Source organism: Mirounga leonina, unplaced genomic scaffold (genome assembly GCF_011800145.1).
Source record: "Mirounga leonina isolate KUSES-001 unplaced genomic scaffold, KU_Mleo_1.0 Mir_173, whole genome shotgun sequence".
NCBI lineage: Eukaryota > Metazoa > Chordata > Mammalia > Carnivora > Phocidae > Mirounga > Mirounga leonina.
This window is the reverse complement of record NW_023270447.1, coordinates 85,225,851-85,242,977: the sequence shown is the minus strand read 5'-3', so window position 1 is coordinate 85,242,977 and position 17,127 is coordinate 85,225,851. Positions and strand designations below refer to the sequence as shown.

Sequence of the window (17,127 nt, the reverse complement as noted above, 5' to 3'; positions counted from 1 at the left end):
TGCCCCCAGCCTTTGGCAATTACCATTCTACTTTCTGTGAATTTGACTACTCTAGGAAGTTCATATAAGTAGAATCCTAAAATATTTATCTTTTGTGACTGCCTTATTTCCCTGAGCATCATGTCTTCAAGACATTGTAGCAGGCCTCAGGCTAATACACCATTGGATGGATCGACGACATTTTATCCATTCCTGCTGATGAACACTGTAGTGCTTCTCCCTTTTAGCTGTTGTGAGTAGTGCTGCCGTATACGTACGTCGACCCATAATCTGTTCAGGTCCCTGCTTTCAGTTCTTTTGGGGTATATACTTAGCAGTGGAATTGTTGGGTCATGTGGTCATCCTGTTTAATTTTTTGAGGAATCCCGAATATTACTTTTGAAACTGATTTTAGGAGCCGGAGGGCCTGGGTGGGAGGCAGAGTGCAGCCAGAGATGGGCGTCGTCCTTGCTGGGGGAGGGATCTGCCTTCCCTTCCATCAGAGGCATTACCAGAGCTCCTGCTACCCGAAAAGAGGTGTACCCCACTCCCGGGGCCTCTGCTCATTTCCACTGGGCCTGCCTTTCTGAAAGCAAGTCCAGCAGCCTTTCCCACCTTTGCCCAGGCCTGAGATACTATGTTTGGGCTGCTACTCTAAGGGCTTTTTCCTTGAATTTTCCAGGGATGTCTACTGTTTGCCCTCAGTCTGCCTCTCCCTTAGATTTTCTAGAATTCTCAGGACTTTATTCTCTGCTCAGTACTGCTCCTGGGGTGCAGGCGAGAGTTAGGGGCTACTCCTGGGCCACTACAGCTAGGAAGAGACAGATGAGAGAGCCTCATGAGATGGTTTTAGGGGCCAGGCCTGGGAGAAACGCCTATCATTTTTGTCCACATCTCATTGGCTAGGATCCTGTCACATGATCCAAACCCAACTGCGAGGGAGGCTGGGAAATGTAGTCTTTCTGCGGGCCAACATGAAATGAACGGGTAAATACAGCCTTGTGCTCCAGCGGATTCTTTTTTTATGGGTTCGATTTCCTTTCTCTCCTTCCTTGAGCTCCAGGGGATTCCGTTTTATAGCTGCAAGTTTCTGAGACTGTTAATTGTACTGATTCTAACGGCTTGTTCCGTGGTTTTTGTTTTTGTTTTCTTTTTCTTTTTTTTAATCTGCTCTTTCGAGAGTTAGTTCTTTTTGAGTTTGGACCTCTTTTTTCTTGGTGCTGGTTTTCTCTCGTGTTTGGTGACGCTTCTGCACACATTGTATCTGATCACTGGGGTAGGGGAATGTGTTCTTTAGTGGCTGATCTTCTGGGTCTGCAGGGTCCCTTCCTCCCACATAGGACCAGCCCTGGGGCACTGTCTCGCTCACCTCACCCAAGAGTCTCCTGGGGGAGTTGCTTGGCTTCTGGATCTGTGGCATAAGTGGATGAGAAGCGTGGGGAGACTGACCCAGCTGGGTGCTCCTGCTGCAATCCCTATCGGCTTCCCTGGGGCCTGCCCGTGCCCTGTACCCGCTGGGAGGCTGGAGTAACCCCCACCCCCCACCCCCCACCGAGCCTCTCCCAGAAGAACCCTCTTGGGTATATTTTGGGCTGAAGGCTTTGGTCTTCTTCTTCCATGCAACCCCACCTGCCTTCTGTGTTTCAGGAAGCCTTCGCCATTTCTGGTTGACCAAGGATGCCTTGTGTAGCTTTCCACGAATGTTTGCATTTGCCGATTACTTATACCAGTGATTTTTTTTTTTCTCTTGAGATAAAATACACCATTTTATTTATTTATTTTTAAAAATTAAGTTACTTATTTATTCTTGCAAGTAAGCTCTACGCCCAACATGGGATTTGAACTCACGATCCTGAGATCGAGAGTGGTGAGCTCTACCGACTCAGCCAGCCAGGCGCCCCTAAAATTCACCATTTTAAAGTGTGCAATACAGTCACAATATGCAGCCACCACCACTATCTGACTTCAGAAAATTTCCACCTCCCCCAGAAGAAATCCCTATCCTCCCAATTCTCCTCCCATTCCACTCCCTTCCAGTCGCGACTCTACATTCTATCTGTGTGGATTTGCCTACTTTGGACCTTTCAAAGCCATTAATATATGGCTTTTAGTGACTGGCTTCTTTCACTTTGCAGTGTCTTCAAGGTTCATCCATGTTGTAACACGGGTTCTTTCTTTTTGTGGCTGAATAATATCACATTGTATGGATAGACCACATTTTGTTTATCCGTTCATCGGTTGATGGACATTTGGGTTGTTTCTACTTTTTGGCTATTACGAGCAATACTGACATGAATATTAGGTTTAGGATCCTCCTCCCAAACCCCTGGCAGCCTCTGATCTTTTTAATGTCTCCATAGTCTGGTCTTTTCCAGAATGTCACAGAGTTGGAATCACATGGCACGTAGCCTTTTCAGACTGGCTTCTTTCATGTAGCAATATGCATTTAAGTGTTCCCCGTGTTTTTTTTTTTTTTGGCCCATTTTAAAATGGGGGCATTAATTTCTTTTTAATATGATTGTACTGACGTCCGGGGATCTGGGCGGGGAAGTGGAGGCTGCCTCATTGGCCCCGCCTGGCTTCTTGCCCCCATTGCAGGAACACTCTGGAAAGAAGGGCTGAGCATGCCAGCTCCCTGCCCAATGGGAGGCCAAGGCGGCATCTTCTGTCACGTGCCAAACTGGCTCTGAGGGTTCTCTAGCTCCCTTCCCCGTCCTCCCCCTGTGCCCTGTGACCCTTCTTTGTGTCCCTTAGATGATCTTGTGGAGAAGGTGCCGTGCTCAGGGAATTCCTCCCGCGTCTGTGAGTGCCGGCCTGGCATGTTCTGTGCCACATCAGCCGTCAACACCTGTGCCCGCTGCATCCCCCACTCCGTCTGTCCCACAGGGATGGTCGTCAGGTTCCGGGGTAAGTATCCCCACCCTCAGCCCAGCACCAAGATCTGGGCCCAACTGCACCCCTCCCCCGCCACTGCCCCAGATCTCCAAACGACCTCCGACCTCCCACTTCCTCCTTCCTGTTGGACAGACTGCTGTCTCCTTTCGAGATCCTGTAGGTGCACCAGCCACTGCAGAGCCCCCTTCCCTGCACTTTGTGTCCCTGGCTCAGGAGACCCTGATGGCCGGAGGCACAGGCCTGCCTGGATGAGGTCTTGGATTGGCTTGAGGCTCGGGGCAGAAGTTCTCTGATGCCTGGTAAACAAGAAGCAAACCTCAAGTCTCTGTCCTGGGAGTTCCCCAGAGGATTAGGGCCAGTTTCCCCAACTCACTATTGAGGCATTGAGAGTTAGAGTTGCTGAGACACTTGGGTTTCTTTTCCAACTTGCTGTGTGAGCCCAGGCAAATTCCTTACCCTCTCTGGGCTTCTAATTTTCTGACAATACAAGGAGGCTTGTGGCCAGAAAGGAGGTAAGGGGCATGGATGCTGTGTGGGTGGTATTGAGGGCACCTTTCAGAAGGGAGGCATGGGGGTGGGTGGGCTTCGGACCATGGCCCCATAGCGGTGCCACGGCCACACAGGCCGGGGAGGGGGCAAGATGGAATCAGAGGGAGCCACGCCCACTGGGGAGAAGAGTGCCAGTACCCAGCCCATGACATTCCCACTTCTAACCTGGTCCTTTTCCAAAGCCCCATCCTTACCACCCTCTCTCCCACTGTCCGTCCTTCCTTTCCTTCCCTCACGCCCGACAGCCAGCGCATCTCCCAGTCCCATGGCATTTGCTCCCCTAATTCTGTCTCCCATTCATCACCCCCAGTTCCTCCTGTCATTCCTTGCGCATGGCAGACAGGCGGGGCCACCCTTGCAAAACCAAATCTGATTCTCTCTCTTTCTCTCTGTCACACAAACACACATGCACACACACACACACACGTGCTAAAAAAACACTTTAGTATCTTCTCATTACTCCAACGATAATGACATGATTCTTTGGCAGAAGAGAACAGGTTTTTGGAGGCACTTCTTTTTTAAAGTCTGTGCTGTTTGGCATTTCTGGGCTGCTGGCTTATTTGGCTCCATGTCTCGGATAGATGAACAAAGAGAAAACCCAAGGGACTCACCACTGTGTCATTCCTTGGGTTCCAAGGCCTTCTCCTCTCCACTGTTCAGAGTCTTCTTTGTTTAGACACATGCACATGGCGTTTAGCTGTCTTTAGTGGGAGGACTAGGGGAAAGGGCACCCACTCCATCTTCCCAAGGCAGTCTCCAGGATGTGATCCTGTACGTGGTCCTGTGCCATGCATGTTGTCCTTCCTCCAGCCTCAGACTCAGTGCCTCCTTTCCTGGCCCCACTTGATCTGCTCTCTTTCGATTCTGTGGGTGCGCGGTGTTTCTCCCTCTTACCAGGCCTTTGTGCATGCGGTTCCCTCTGCCTGGGACACGCTTCCCTCCTGTTCACTCAGTCAGCTCCTCAGCCTTGAGCTCTCTGTCCAGACATCACTTCCTCAAGAGGGCTCCTGCGACTTGTCACAGGTCACGTCTGCATTGTGATCTCTTATCACACAGTGTTTTTCGCAAACATGGATATGAACATTTGTGTCTCTCTTGGTTTGATCAGTGCTGGCCTCCCTCCCTGGGCCGTAGCTTCGTGAGGGCCAAGACCATGCCTATGGTGCTCCTGGTCATCTAGGGCCACAAGCAGGGCCAGGGGGTGGAGTGGAAAATGCTCTGGGCTGGGCATCAGACACCTGGGGTACTGTTAGCTTTGCATGTGTGGGGCGTGTTCCCATCCCATCCTGGGCTTCAGTCTCCCACCGGTAAAATGTGACGTTGTCACTAGAAGGCCTTGGGGGACTTTCCAGCTCAGAAACTCTTGCATCTCTGGGAAAAGTAGTGGAGGTCTGTTGTTCCAGCCCGTGAGGCCCTTTTCGTGGTGTTCCTGCGACTGCCACGTGGTGGCGCCAGAGGCCTCTCTCTGCTGCCCCTGGACCTTTGCTGCCCCTAGCGGTCCCCCTGGCCACATGCGGCCAGAGAGCATTTAAAATGTGGCTCCTTGTGTTGAGATACACTGTCAGTGTAGAATATTCACTAGATTTCAAACACTTAGTAGACAAAAGTGTAAAACAGCTCATTAACTCTTTTTTATATTGAATATCTACCGACCTATTTGAGGTCTATTGGGCTAAATAAATTAACTTCACGTGTTTCTTTTTACTTTTTAAAATGTGGTTACTAGGCAATTTCAAATGACATGTGTGATTCCCATCATATTTCTATGGGACAGCGCCGCTGGCTAACTCCTGGACTCCCCTGTGGATGCTCCCACAGGGCAACTCTCCAGCCGTAAAATGGAAAGTAGTTTCTGCTTAGGAGTCAGCCCATAGCTAAGCTGCAGGTGTTCTCTCCTGAAGGGCTCAGAACTCCATCAAGCAGGCTGAATTAGCCGTCTTTTACAACTGAGGAAACTGAGGTCCAGAGATGGGTAAATTGCTCCAGACTACAGAGCAGGGAATATCTGAACCAGTCCTCATCACCCCACTGCACTGAGAAGCACAAGACACACCCTCATTGCTCATGTCACCTCCACATCCCACATGTGGGACACTTTCTAAGCAATGGACAGGAGTCCAGATGGGGAAGAGGACATGCTGTTTATTAGACATTTACTATATATCACACAGTGTGATGGGTACAGCGAGGATGTGATAGAGTATCAGGTGAACTCAGATCTGCTTATAGAAAGTGCTGTGTGTTTTCCTCTTTACTCCACTTGCACCCAGTATTCTTTAGGAATCTTTGAGTTGCTGGTAACAAAATCTCAAAATTTTTTGGTTCATGTAACTGCAAAGTCTGGGGCTCGCTCTGCGTGATGTCAGGCATGGCTGGATCCAGGAGCTCTGTCTTTTCCTATTTCTCATCTCTCCTCCCCTATGTGTAGGTATCTGTAAGACACCTACCAGCAGCTCCCGGCTTGCTTCCCACCCAACCCCGGAGGAAAGACGGCTCCTCCTTCCTACCTTTTCAAGAACCAAAACTAAAACCTTGGTATTGTACCTCATGGGCATGCCTTGGGTCATGTGCCCGTCCCTGAACCAGTTCATCAGGGTCAGAGGAATCAAATGGATTGATGGGTCCAGCCTGCTCTGTGTTTGCTCCTGGAAGGGAGGGATGTGAGTCAGTCTCAGCTCCTGAACACACATACTGAGATTGGAGAGTATTCCCCAGGGGAAATCGGGATGCTTTACCACAACGGGGACTGGACACTGGGCAGGCACAAACGTCAGATGGCCGCTACGTTTCCAAGCACCTCATTCCCGACTCTGGGTTGTGGTGGTAAAACATCTATGCCTAGAGTCTTTAGGCTCCTCCATGACGTCTCCTCAGTGTGTCTCAGTGAATCTCCTGACTCCTCCGTGACGTCTGTCACTCCTGCATTGCTGTCCCCCCCCCCCCCGGCAGGTACAGCAGAGAGGGACACCATCTGTGAGGAACCCTCCCCAGTGACCAGCCCTGACTGCAGCACCAGCCCCGAAGCCAGCCAGGCGCCCGCCAGGTGACTCCCTCTCCCCATCCAGCTGAACTTGGCTGTCCCGGCCCATAGGATGCCCGGAGCCCAGCTGGCTGTGGTGTGGGTGGGGTTCAGCCCACGGTGTCAGGATTCCAGGGTGCCTCTCTGTCAAGCCCACAAGCCATTTGAGGCCCCACCGTGTGCTCAGTCTTCCCTAAGCACGTGAGAGAAGAGCCTAGAAATCACAGTCCTTGCTCCCAGGAGCTGACAGTGGGGCTGCCAGAGGCTGTGGGCAGAGGGTCTGGGGGCCCCTTTCTCTGCGGAGATGGTTGCCCTTGAGAACAGACCTCCGTTTGCCCCCTCAGGAGAATTGGCAGTGCCATTTCTGGCTTCTCTCTCGGCAGCAGGCCCCCCCAGGCCAGGCCCCTGGGGACTTCCTCGGCAAGCTCCAAGGCCAGGACCACGCTTCCTGGAGGGGGTGCTTCCCTCACCGTGGAAAATGATTCCAAAATGACCAGGGCCCCCAGCTCTCCCTCTTCGGTGCGGAAGCCCAGTCCCGATCCGGGTGAGTTCTCCAGAGAAGCTGTGGGGTGGTTCCCAGGGCAACAGCGTGTCGTTGGCGGGCGACCCCTGTGGGGTGGTCCAGCCGGGGGGCGGTGGTGGGGGGACCCTGGGCTGCAGTCTTTCCCGGTCCGGGGAGAAGAGGGTCTCTGGGTCTCTGGAGGCTGAAGGCGTCGAGGGCCAGAGTAGATCATGGAAGAAGTCATCTGTTTGACAGCTTGAGTGCCTCCTAAGTGCGACACGGAGGTGCTTGCCAGGGAGCAGGTGTTGATCTGATGCCCTCCTGGTTCCCACGGCAACGGACAGGGCCCTCAGTTCGCTCCTGCTTATGACTGACTAGCCTTTCATGGTGGCTCACGTTTATCCAGTAATCTTTGGATATTTGGGTTGTTTCCTCTTTTTGGCTGTAATGAAAAACAAGTCTTTGTGTGAATGTATGTTTTCATTTCTCTGGGGTTTGTTTGTCTTTTTAGTTGACTTCTTAATAGGACTTCTTACAATTCTGGGTTTGAGCCCTTCATCCCACGTGGTGTGCAGAAGACCTCCTCCCACGCGGTGGCTTGCCTTCTCATTCTCTTTATGGTGTCTTTGCTAAAGAGATGTTGTTTTTTAATTTTATTTTAAAAAAGATTTATTTATTAGAGTGCATGTGTACACATGTGTGAGCAAGGGGAGAGTGAGAGAATCCTCAAGCAGACTCCCCATGGAGTGCAGAGCCTGATGTGGGGCTTCATCCCAGGACCCTGAGATCATGATCTGAGCTGAAATCAGGAGTCCAACACTCAGCTGACTGAGCCACCCCGGCGCCCGTAGAGAGATGTTTCTAAATTTTAATGTAGTCATGGGTGCCTGGGTGGCTCAGTCAGTTAAGCATCTGCCTTCAGGTCAGGTCATGATCCTGGGGTCCTGGGATCGAGTCCCTCATCGGGCTCCTTGCTCAGCGGGGAGCCTGCTTCTCCCTCTGCCTGCTGCTCCCCCTGTTGTGCTCTGTCTCTCTCTCTGAAAAAGGAATAAATAAAATCTAAAAAAAAAAAAAGATTGCAGTTTAGAAATAGCCAGATACATTTCTTCTCTTTCTGGGCTTCAGGACTCCCTCTGAAAGATTGATCTGACACGCGTGGAGTTTGGGAGCTGGCCATGGAGCTGGAGGTGGCGACTGGGTGCGGAGGTGGGGGCCTCTGCCAAGGTGGCCCGGCCTGGAGCTTCTCTGCTTCCTTCTCCAGGGCTGACCTCGCAGCAGCCGTGCGCACAGGGGTCATCGGACTGTGGGAAGCAGTGTGACCCCGACTACTACCTGGACAAGGACGGCCGCTGCAAGGCCTGTGTGACCTGTTCTGGAGGTAAGGGCCTCATCGTCCCCTTCAGGGGCTCCTTCCTGGGAGCAGGGGGTCTTAGCCGAGAATCTGGGGCTGGGGGACCCTGAGTTCATTCTGGGACTGCTCAGCCTTCGGGAGCCTAGCTCACCTCGCTGGTGTCTCTGAGCAGTTGGCCTTTACTGAGTCCCATTCTTATTGTGGGGTGTTGATGGGGGTGACCCCTTCTCAGAGAGCTTCCATTTGCTCACACTTGCAAGGAAACATTCGTTATTATCTACCTGTTCCAAGCTCGTCTCGTTCTTTTTGGTAGCTGTCTTCTGGTGTGTGGATTATGATTGTCCCCATTGTACAGAGAACACTGAGGCCTTACAAAGGCCACAGGCCCTCCAGAGCAGCAGGGCCAGAGTTTGGACTTGGAGGTTCTGGGCGCTGGTCAGTCACTGCACTGTCCCTAGAGCATGCTCAGAACGGGCACTCACTGGCTGACTGCTGTGTACCTGACCCGCTCAGCACAGCCTCCCAGCACCACCAGCTGCCCCCCGGTGTCCATGAGAGCCGCGCAGGGCAGGGGAAGCTGCCCAGGCCCCGGACTGCTGTGGCTGGGTGCAGCCCCAGCCCCCTCACAGAGGGGCGGGGCGTGTGCGATTATGTCTCCTTGTCCAAGGTTTCTTTCACACCCTGGCTGAAGTCAAGGGAGGCCAAGAGAGGAAAGAACACCGTTCCAGTTACTAAGGCCACATAGCAAGTTTTCTCAAAATGTGGTGGCAAAAAACAAAGCACTCATTGTACTCATGAATTCCGTGGGTCAGAATTCAGACAGGACACTGAGGGGATGGCTGGTCTCTGCTCCACGATGTCTGCGGTTTCAGCTGGAAAATGTGAAGGCTGGAGGCGGGAATCATCTGAAAGCATTTTCATTCATGGGTCTGGGGTTGGTGCCAACTGCTGGCTGGGGCCTCAGTTGCCCTCCACGTTGGCCTCTGGGTGGCTAACTTGGGGGCTTCCTCAAGGCCTGGTGGCCGGATTCCAAGGATGGGGCGGGGGGGGGGGGGGGACAAGTCCTATCCCTTCTGCTGACCTTTCCTTGGATGTCACATGGCGTAACTTCCGCCAGTTTCTACCTCTTGAGGCAATCACAGATCCCAATAGAGTCAACGGTAGGAGAAGAAAGTGAACTTCTCGACGGGTAAGTGGCAGAGGCCTGGAAGAGCAGACGGGGCCAGAAATACTGCTCTGGCCATTTTTGGAAAAAATATAATCTGTCATAGCCACCATGACAGAGAGAGAAACAAGAGGTGGCTCTGCGTCTGAGAATTCCTTCAGCTCTAAGGATGAAAGCCCTGCGAAGCAGTGGGGTGGAAAACAGGGGCCAAGAGCACAGACTCTGGAACCCAAGAGCCTGGGTTCGAACCTTGGCTCTACCAGTTTGCAGCTGATAAACACAAGCAGGTTTCTTAACGTCTCTGTGCCTCAGTTTCCTCATCTGCAATGGGCATAATAATAGTACTCAGAGAGCTGTTGCAGGAATTAAATAGGTTAAACTAGGTCAATCTGGGCAGAATGCTGAGAATAGGACCCCCACGCACTCGATGGTATTACTGCTGCCTTGCTTGCACTCAATGATATTTTTTAAAAAAGATTTTATTTATTTATTTTGAGAGAGAGAGAGAGTGTGCACGTGGGGGTGAGGGGGGGGAGAAGGAGAGGGAGGGAATTTCAAGCAGACTCCTCACTGAGCGCAGATTCCCCACACGGGGCTCGATCTCACAACCCTGAGATCGTGACCAAGAGTCGGATGCTTAACTGACTGAGCCACCCAGGCCCCCCCCCCTCAATGATATTAATACTGCCTAGCACACAATCAATGATATTAAAAGCTATTATCGTGATAATAGCTGTCACTGTCCCAAGTCATCTCTCTCACTGCTGAGCTCACTCTTGCCATCCACACAAATTCTCCAAATCCTCCCCAATGCCCACTCTGTCTAGAGGTTTCAGGAAGAGACTGTGAGGTTCTTTATCATTTGAGGTCTCTTAAGTATCCTGTTGATTGAGAAAAGTCCTCATGAGCAAGTCACATTAATCTACTAAGGCGGTCATTCTATTTTCACCCATTTAGAGCACATGAAGTGTTCCCAAGCATATGTAAATGCATTATCACATGCTTTCTTTTACAAAACCTCTAACATTTTATTTTTTTATTTTTGGAAAAAAAAACCCTTTTTATCATTGAAAATTTCTTTGTTTTTAAGATTTTATTCATTTATTTGAGAGAGAGTGCACGAGTCGGGGGGGATGAGCAGAGGGAGAAGCAGACTCGCTGCTGTGCATGGAGCCTGACCCGGGGCTCCATCCCAGGATCCCAAGATCATGACCTGAGCTGAAGGCAGACACTTAACCCACTGAGCCACCCAGGTGCTCCATCATTGAAAATTTCAAACATATTCAGAAGTAGTGTCAGGAATGGTTATGGACTTCACCCAGTTTTAAAGAATGATCAAGTCACGGCCAGTGTGGGTTCATCTATACCCATGCCTGCTTACCCTGTTCTCTAGATTATTTTCTTTTTAACAGCTTTATTGCGATAGGATTGGCATGCAGTGCAATACAGGTGTTCAAAATGTGCCATTTGATACATTTTGACATAGTGTGAGGCTGTGAAACCGTCCCCGCAATCAAGGAAAATGATTTCCCCAGAAAGTTTCCTCGTGTTCCTTATCCTCCCTCCCACCATTGCTCACCTTGCTTGCATTCCCAGGCCATCATTCTGCTTTCTGTCACTGCGGAAGATTTTGCATTTTCTAGCATTTTCTGTGAACATAATCATATAGTACATGTTCTTTTTTTTTTTTTTCCCTACCTTCCTCCACTCAGCCTGTTCTGAGTGTGCCAAAAGATCTGCTCAACAGAATAGTCACATGAGTGTTTGCTTCCAGGCAGATGCTTCTCTGCTCTCCTGGGGGGTCTCTGGACCCCCTGCCCTTGCCATCCCAGATCCTTCCTCATGACCCTTCTCTGTGTCCCTTTGAAGACCTGATGGAGAAGGCGCCGTGCACGTGGAACTCCTCTCGAGTCTGCGAATGTCGATCTGGCATGTCCTGTGCCACATCAGCCACCAACTCCTGTGCCCGCTGTATCCCCCACTCCGTCTGCCCACCAGGGATGGTCACCAAACCCCAGGGTAAGCTGTCTGCACCCCCAACCAAGGGGCTGAAATCTGTGCCTCTGCAGCTGAACTTCTCTCCACCCCCAACTGGGCAAATGACCTTCAACCTTAGTTGTTAACTAGGTCAGGTTTGGGCTTTGGTTTTGTTTAGATAGTTAGATCTGGTAAGTGGAATAAAATCTAGATCTGGGGGTGCCTGGCTGGCTCAGTTGGAAGAGCATGTGACTCTTGATTGTGAGTTCGAGCCCCACATTGAGATTACAAAAAAAAAAAACAACAAACCTTGAAAAAAATCTAGATTTGGCATTTTGGTAAGACTTTTTTTTTTTAAGATTTTATTTATTTGACAGAGAGAGAGGGAGAGAGAGAGTACAAGCAGGTGGAGTGGCAGGCAGAAGGAGAGGGAGAAGGAGGCTCCCCGCTGAGTAGAGAGCTGGATGCGGGGCTCAATCCCAGGACCCTGGGATCATGACCTGAGCCACCCAGGCGCCCCTTGGTAAGAGATTCTGATGATTTTTAAAAAATTCTTCCTTCTGAAATTGTTGGGCTGGTAAAATCTTCACTTATTTGAAAGGCTGTTTCATTGAGTCAAGATAGAGCAATATGAGATTTTTGAAGACGGTTCCAACTCAAGATGGTAGACACTTGGGGCACCTGGCTGACTCAGTCAGTAGAGTGTGCAACTCGTGATCTTAGGGTGGTGAATTTGAACCCCATGTTGGGCATAGAGTTTACTTAAATAAAAAAACAACAAGCGAAAACAAAGAAAAAAAAAGATGGTAGACGTTTGCCAGAGTGCAGAAAAATATAAACTCTTGACGGTGGGGGGAAAAAAGGTTAATCAAGAGACAAGAGATTTCAACAAATTTCTAGAAGGTAGAAAACAGATGGGAGGGTGGTGACAAATGAAACAAGGGGGAGGAAAGCTCGCCCCAGAATTCACTCCATGAGTGCTGCAGGAAAAGTGAGAGGTACCTTGCTTGTAAGATCCCCACGGAGGCTCTTGGCTCAGAGCAGGCAAGTAAAAGGAAAGATGGGAGTGAAGTGGAGATGGGTGGAACAGTGCAGTGGGGTGCGACTTCCTCTTGAAAATAAAAATTAGAAACTTGAGACAGTGGTACACCATGGACATGAGCAGTTGGAACAGATGGAGCTTGAGTTTTCATCCTCTGGTGACGATCATCAACTTTTTGGCTGAAGACACTGAAGGAGCATTTGGGGAAACAGGGCTGCTGGTGTGGTATTACCCCCCTGTGTAAAGCCCTCTTCGGCTGTGTGTTTCTGAGTGTAGCCTATTGATAGGCTACCCCTGCTAACTCACCCTGAAGTGAAGACTGCCGGCCCCACTCCCCACCATGGGCCCAGAGTTCCCAGACGGCCCTCCTCCTCAGGGAAGAGACCTGCTGTGGAAAGGCCATGCTAGCCCCACAGCAGAAGAACCCCCCCCCCCCGTCCCCTCCAGCTACTGGAATATTCAGCAGAGTCCTTTTAAATAATGAGTGAGCAGTAAAGCTATTCAGACTGTTAAGGAAAACCAGCTGCATGATGGAGAATAACAAGATACACTAACAGAAAACTAACTGTGGGTGAAGCAATAGAAATAGCTTCAGGAAGAGGAATAGACGTTTAAAATTTTAAATTAGCGTCCACAGAAGAATTCAAGAAGTTGTCACATCCATAAAGAGAGAACAGAATGCCGTGAAAAAGAAACAGTAAGAGAGAAGAGGACCAAAAAAGGCTTTTGGAAAGTGTGCTTGTTACCAAGTATTGCCTCTCAACTCTCAATTCACCTTCAGTACCTGCTGTGCAGTGAAGTATGGGACTCTTCACGCATTTCTCCTAGTGAACATGATAAGCTGTGCCAGAGGGCACTGGGGAGCCATTGTAGGAAGAAGGAGGCTTCTCTTGGCTGCATCTGCTTCTTGTTCTTGCTGTGTCCTCTGTCAGCAGAGCACATGGGTGGGGACATCTGGTCGTGCCCTGCCCCAGTCATGCTCCCAGAGTAGACAGTCCCTGGGCAGCCTCACAGCCCCAGCCTGGTCTGGTGACCACTGGTGTGACCCTCCCAACGGGACTCTGGTGTACTCCAGGCCTCATGTCAGCGGAAGTGCCGTAATTCCCTCTGTGCACGCCCACCCCAAGCCTTGGGTCTTCTGTATTCCCATCGCTTACGGCCCTCTTGACCCGGTCCCTGAGTGCTCTGGGCCTTGTACCCACAGTGATGCCCCAACTCTCCTTGCATACTTGACCTGAAAAATGCGAGACTTCAGATGGACCTACCAAGAGCAAGCAGGATGAATAAGATTACTCCTACCTAGACACAATAGATGTATTTATTTACCCATTCACTAGTTGACAGACATTTGGGTTGTTTCCAGTTTAGAGCAGTTATGAATAAAGCAGTTACAAACATTCTTGTACAACTCTGTGTAAACATATATTTTCGTCTCTCACGAGTAAATACCTAGGAGATGGATGGCTAGATCACTGTGCTCACCACACAGAATGTCTTTGAGGGCCAATTCAAAGCCTGTCGCCACCCGTGATCTGGTCTTACCCACCTAGTTTTATGGATGGAGAGGACCAGAGCTAGAACTGGAACGCAAGGATCCTGAGTTCCAGCCTGGAGTACTCTCTACCAACCACATCAGCTCCTTCTTAGTTCTGAACCTAGAATTTTCTATTCGGTTAAGATACAATTAAGTTTGGAAGCAGAAAAAAAAAAAAACCAAAACCATTTTCAGACATAAAAGGGCAGAAAGATTTTCCCTCATGTGTCCTCTCTTAGAAAGTTACTTGAAGATGTTATTTGGCTAAATGAGGGGCTCAAAACAAAACAAAACAAAAGCCATGACTCTAGAAAACAGTGATTCTATCCCAGGAGAGCAGGGAAGTCCCAGTATGACAGCTGTATTGCAGACCAGTTGAGCCAGATAAGAACAGAAAAATGAAGGAGGGCTCCAGTGAATTGTCTTGTCTGCGGGAATGAAAGGAAGAATTTCAGTAAACTTCATGAGTAGTATGTTTGAAAAACTTGATCATATGGTAAAGGCACATTATTCTTTTCTCAACAAGAAAATGAAAGGCAGTTAAGAATTCTAGGGAAAATTCAAAAGCTGACAAGAAATTTACACTCCAGATACGAAGATGAAATGTCATCTGATTTTAAGTACTTGTTGGATGCATTAAAAGAGAATCCATTTGACCTTGATGCTAAGATCATTCTCCTTCAAATGGCCCGAGGATCAGGTGTTTGGATTTAAAGAGAAATATTTCAGTCCGGTAAATAATATCCTTTTTAGTTCTAAATTGGGAGTAAGAATGGGTAGTTTCTTTTTTTTTTTTTTTCCTCTTTCAGTGGGCCCTTACCAGAGAACACAGGCAGACTAAGTAGGGGCTAAACAATACCTTCTGCTCACCTCCAGATTTAAAGGAGAAGGAAAAGGGGAGGGTCACTACACCAGGGAGGAAGGAGGAAGGCTACAGGTAAGGTATGATACACATGGAGAGGTTGAGAGGCACCCAAGGAGCACTGGGTCCATCTTCTCCACTTAGAGAAGGACAGCAGTACTTTTTTTTTTTTTTAAGGTTTTATTTATTTGAGAAAGAGAGATACTGAAAGAAAGCATGAGTGGGGATTGGGGGAGGGACAGAGAGAGAGGGACAAGCAGACTCCCCACTAAGCAGGGTGCCCGACGTGGGGCTCAATCCAGGACCCCAGGATCTTGAGCTGAGCCGAAGGCAGAGGCTTAACCAACTGAGCCACCCAGGCGCCCCAGGACAGCAGTTCTGTTGCTGGATTCCAGCAGGTGTTTCAGTGGGAGCTCAGACTGAGGCTGCCTTAGAGAGAGGCCAGAGGGCTTTCCCCTCATGGTGCTACGTGGGGGTAGCCACGGTGATATATTTCAACACAGGAACTCCTCCAGTCCTCTCAAAGTCAACTCTTGTTGAAACCAATGACATTTTAAACTTAATCAAATACTGATTTGCAAATAAATAGAAATTATCATAGCAAATTGTATCATCTTCCTCATAGCTTAAAGCCTGCAGGCTTCAACTAATTCAGGTAATAGTCTGGTGACCCTGAGGAAAGACATAGCATCTATTTGGAGACCGCCCCCCCCCCCAAAGGGGATAGTTCCTCAGGATACTACTAATCCAAGAAGAAAATTAATCCTTGCTTCACTTTCTCTTCAAAGTGTTTCAGGAAGAATCTGAGAAGCACCATGAAAGCTTTTCAGAAGGGAAAGGAGTGTGGGTGGGGGATCTGCTTTGCACCACATCAGAGGAGGGGTGCCGCCACCAGGGACATGGGGGTAGAGAGGGATCGTGGCTGGGCATGACCTACTTCAAATGTGGGCCAGTTTTCTTAACCCTAGAAAAGCAGTTAATTGTAAACTTGTAAGACTGTGCTCAGTCCCCAGGCAGGAGGTGGCGTGGTCCAATGGAGTGTGCTGTGGGCTGGAACCCCGGAGTCCTGCCTTCTGGCTCTAGGTCTGGCGCTGTGGTTCTCTCCCATCTGTAAAAAGAGTGGCTGGGTCAGATCAGAGGAGACCATCTTTGAATGGGTCCTCAGAGGCATACTGTCTGGTCAGCACAGGCTTCCCCCTCCGAAGTGTCAAGAGGAATGAAATTATATGTCCTCACAAAGACTTGTACAAGCACATTCAGAGCTGCCTTATTTATAATAGCTTCAAACTGGAAACAACCCTGATGTCCATCAACTGGTGAATGGATAAATAAATGGTGGTACATCTCTACAATGGAAGACTACTCCGTGCAACATAAGTGAATTTCAGAAATACTATGCTGAGAGAAAGAAGCCAGACCCCAGAAAGTACTTACTGCCTGAATCTGTCTAATGAAATTCTAGAACAGGCCCACTAATCTGTAGTGACATAAAGTAGACCAGTGGTTGCCTGAATGTGGGAGGAGGATTTACGGCAGAAGGTTACGAGGGAACTTTCTGGGATGGTGGGAATGTTCTAGATCTTGAATGAAGGCACAGTTACATGGAAGGATACATTCTTCAAAACCCATCAAACAGTATAACTGAGGGGACATTTTCTTCTATATAAATTATGCCTTAATAAAGTTGATTTCAAAAGAAAGGAACTTTCAAAAAATTGAGGCTGTGTTTAAATATCAGGAGATAGTATTTACATTTATTTATTTATATGTATTTATTAGGTTTCTCTTTTACATAAAATCAGAAAGGCTAGAGCCACCAAGCCACCTTCCTGTGAGATCACAGTTGGCTGGAGATGAGGATCAGCTTTTCCACTTTGATCTTTCGAGACACAGGCCTGACCGTCTCAGCCAGCTCTAGCTGCAGGCATAACACGTGGAAAACAACGCTGACATGTCAGGGTTCAGCTCTCCTCCCCTGGTCAGCTGGGCCTTTGCTGTCTTGTCTGGGCTCACAGGTTTGGTTTGGGTTTGCTTCGAGTGTTTCTCATACTTCTGGGACCAGCAGGGACCACCACCTGGCAGAGCATCCTCTCCTTACAGCCGTGGTGGAAGTGCAGAAAGGCCCAGGCTGGGAACAGGCACACTGTTCCTTCCATCCTGCTCCACTGAACATCCGAGTCACAGGGCCTTGGTGAGGCGGGGATACAGACACCTCCCCGCCTGAGGAGGGGGGCCGGGGGTGTAACCTA

General features: G+C 49.5%; 1 protein-coding gene across 1 annotated transcript in view; it reads left to right on the top strand.

The window, feature by feature from the left end:
* The window catches only part of TNFRSF8 (TNF receptor superfamily member 8), a 39,381-nt gene that overhangs the window by 3,290 nt on the left and 18,964 nt on the right, over window positions 1-17,127 (top strand). The window contains exons 2-6 of the mRNA XM_035019771.1: window positions 2,734-2,886; window positions 6,376-6,469; window positions 6,790-6,989; window positions 8,209-8,325; window positions 11,333-11,482. Coding sequence (XP_034875662.1) covers window positions 2,799-2,886; window positions 6,376-6,469; window positions 6,790-6,989; window positions 8,209-8,325; window positions 11,333-11,482 — 649 coding nt within the window. The 5' untranslated portion in view covers window positions 2,734-2,798. The remainder of the gene's footprint in view (window positions 1-2,733; window positions 2,887-6,375; window positions 6,470-6,789; window positions 6,990-8,208; window positions 8,326-11,332; window positions 11,483-17,127) is intronic.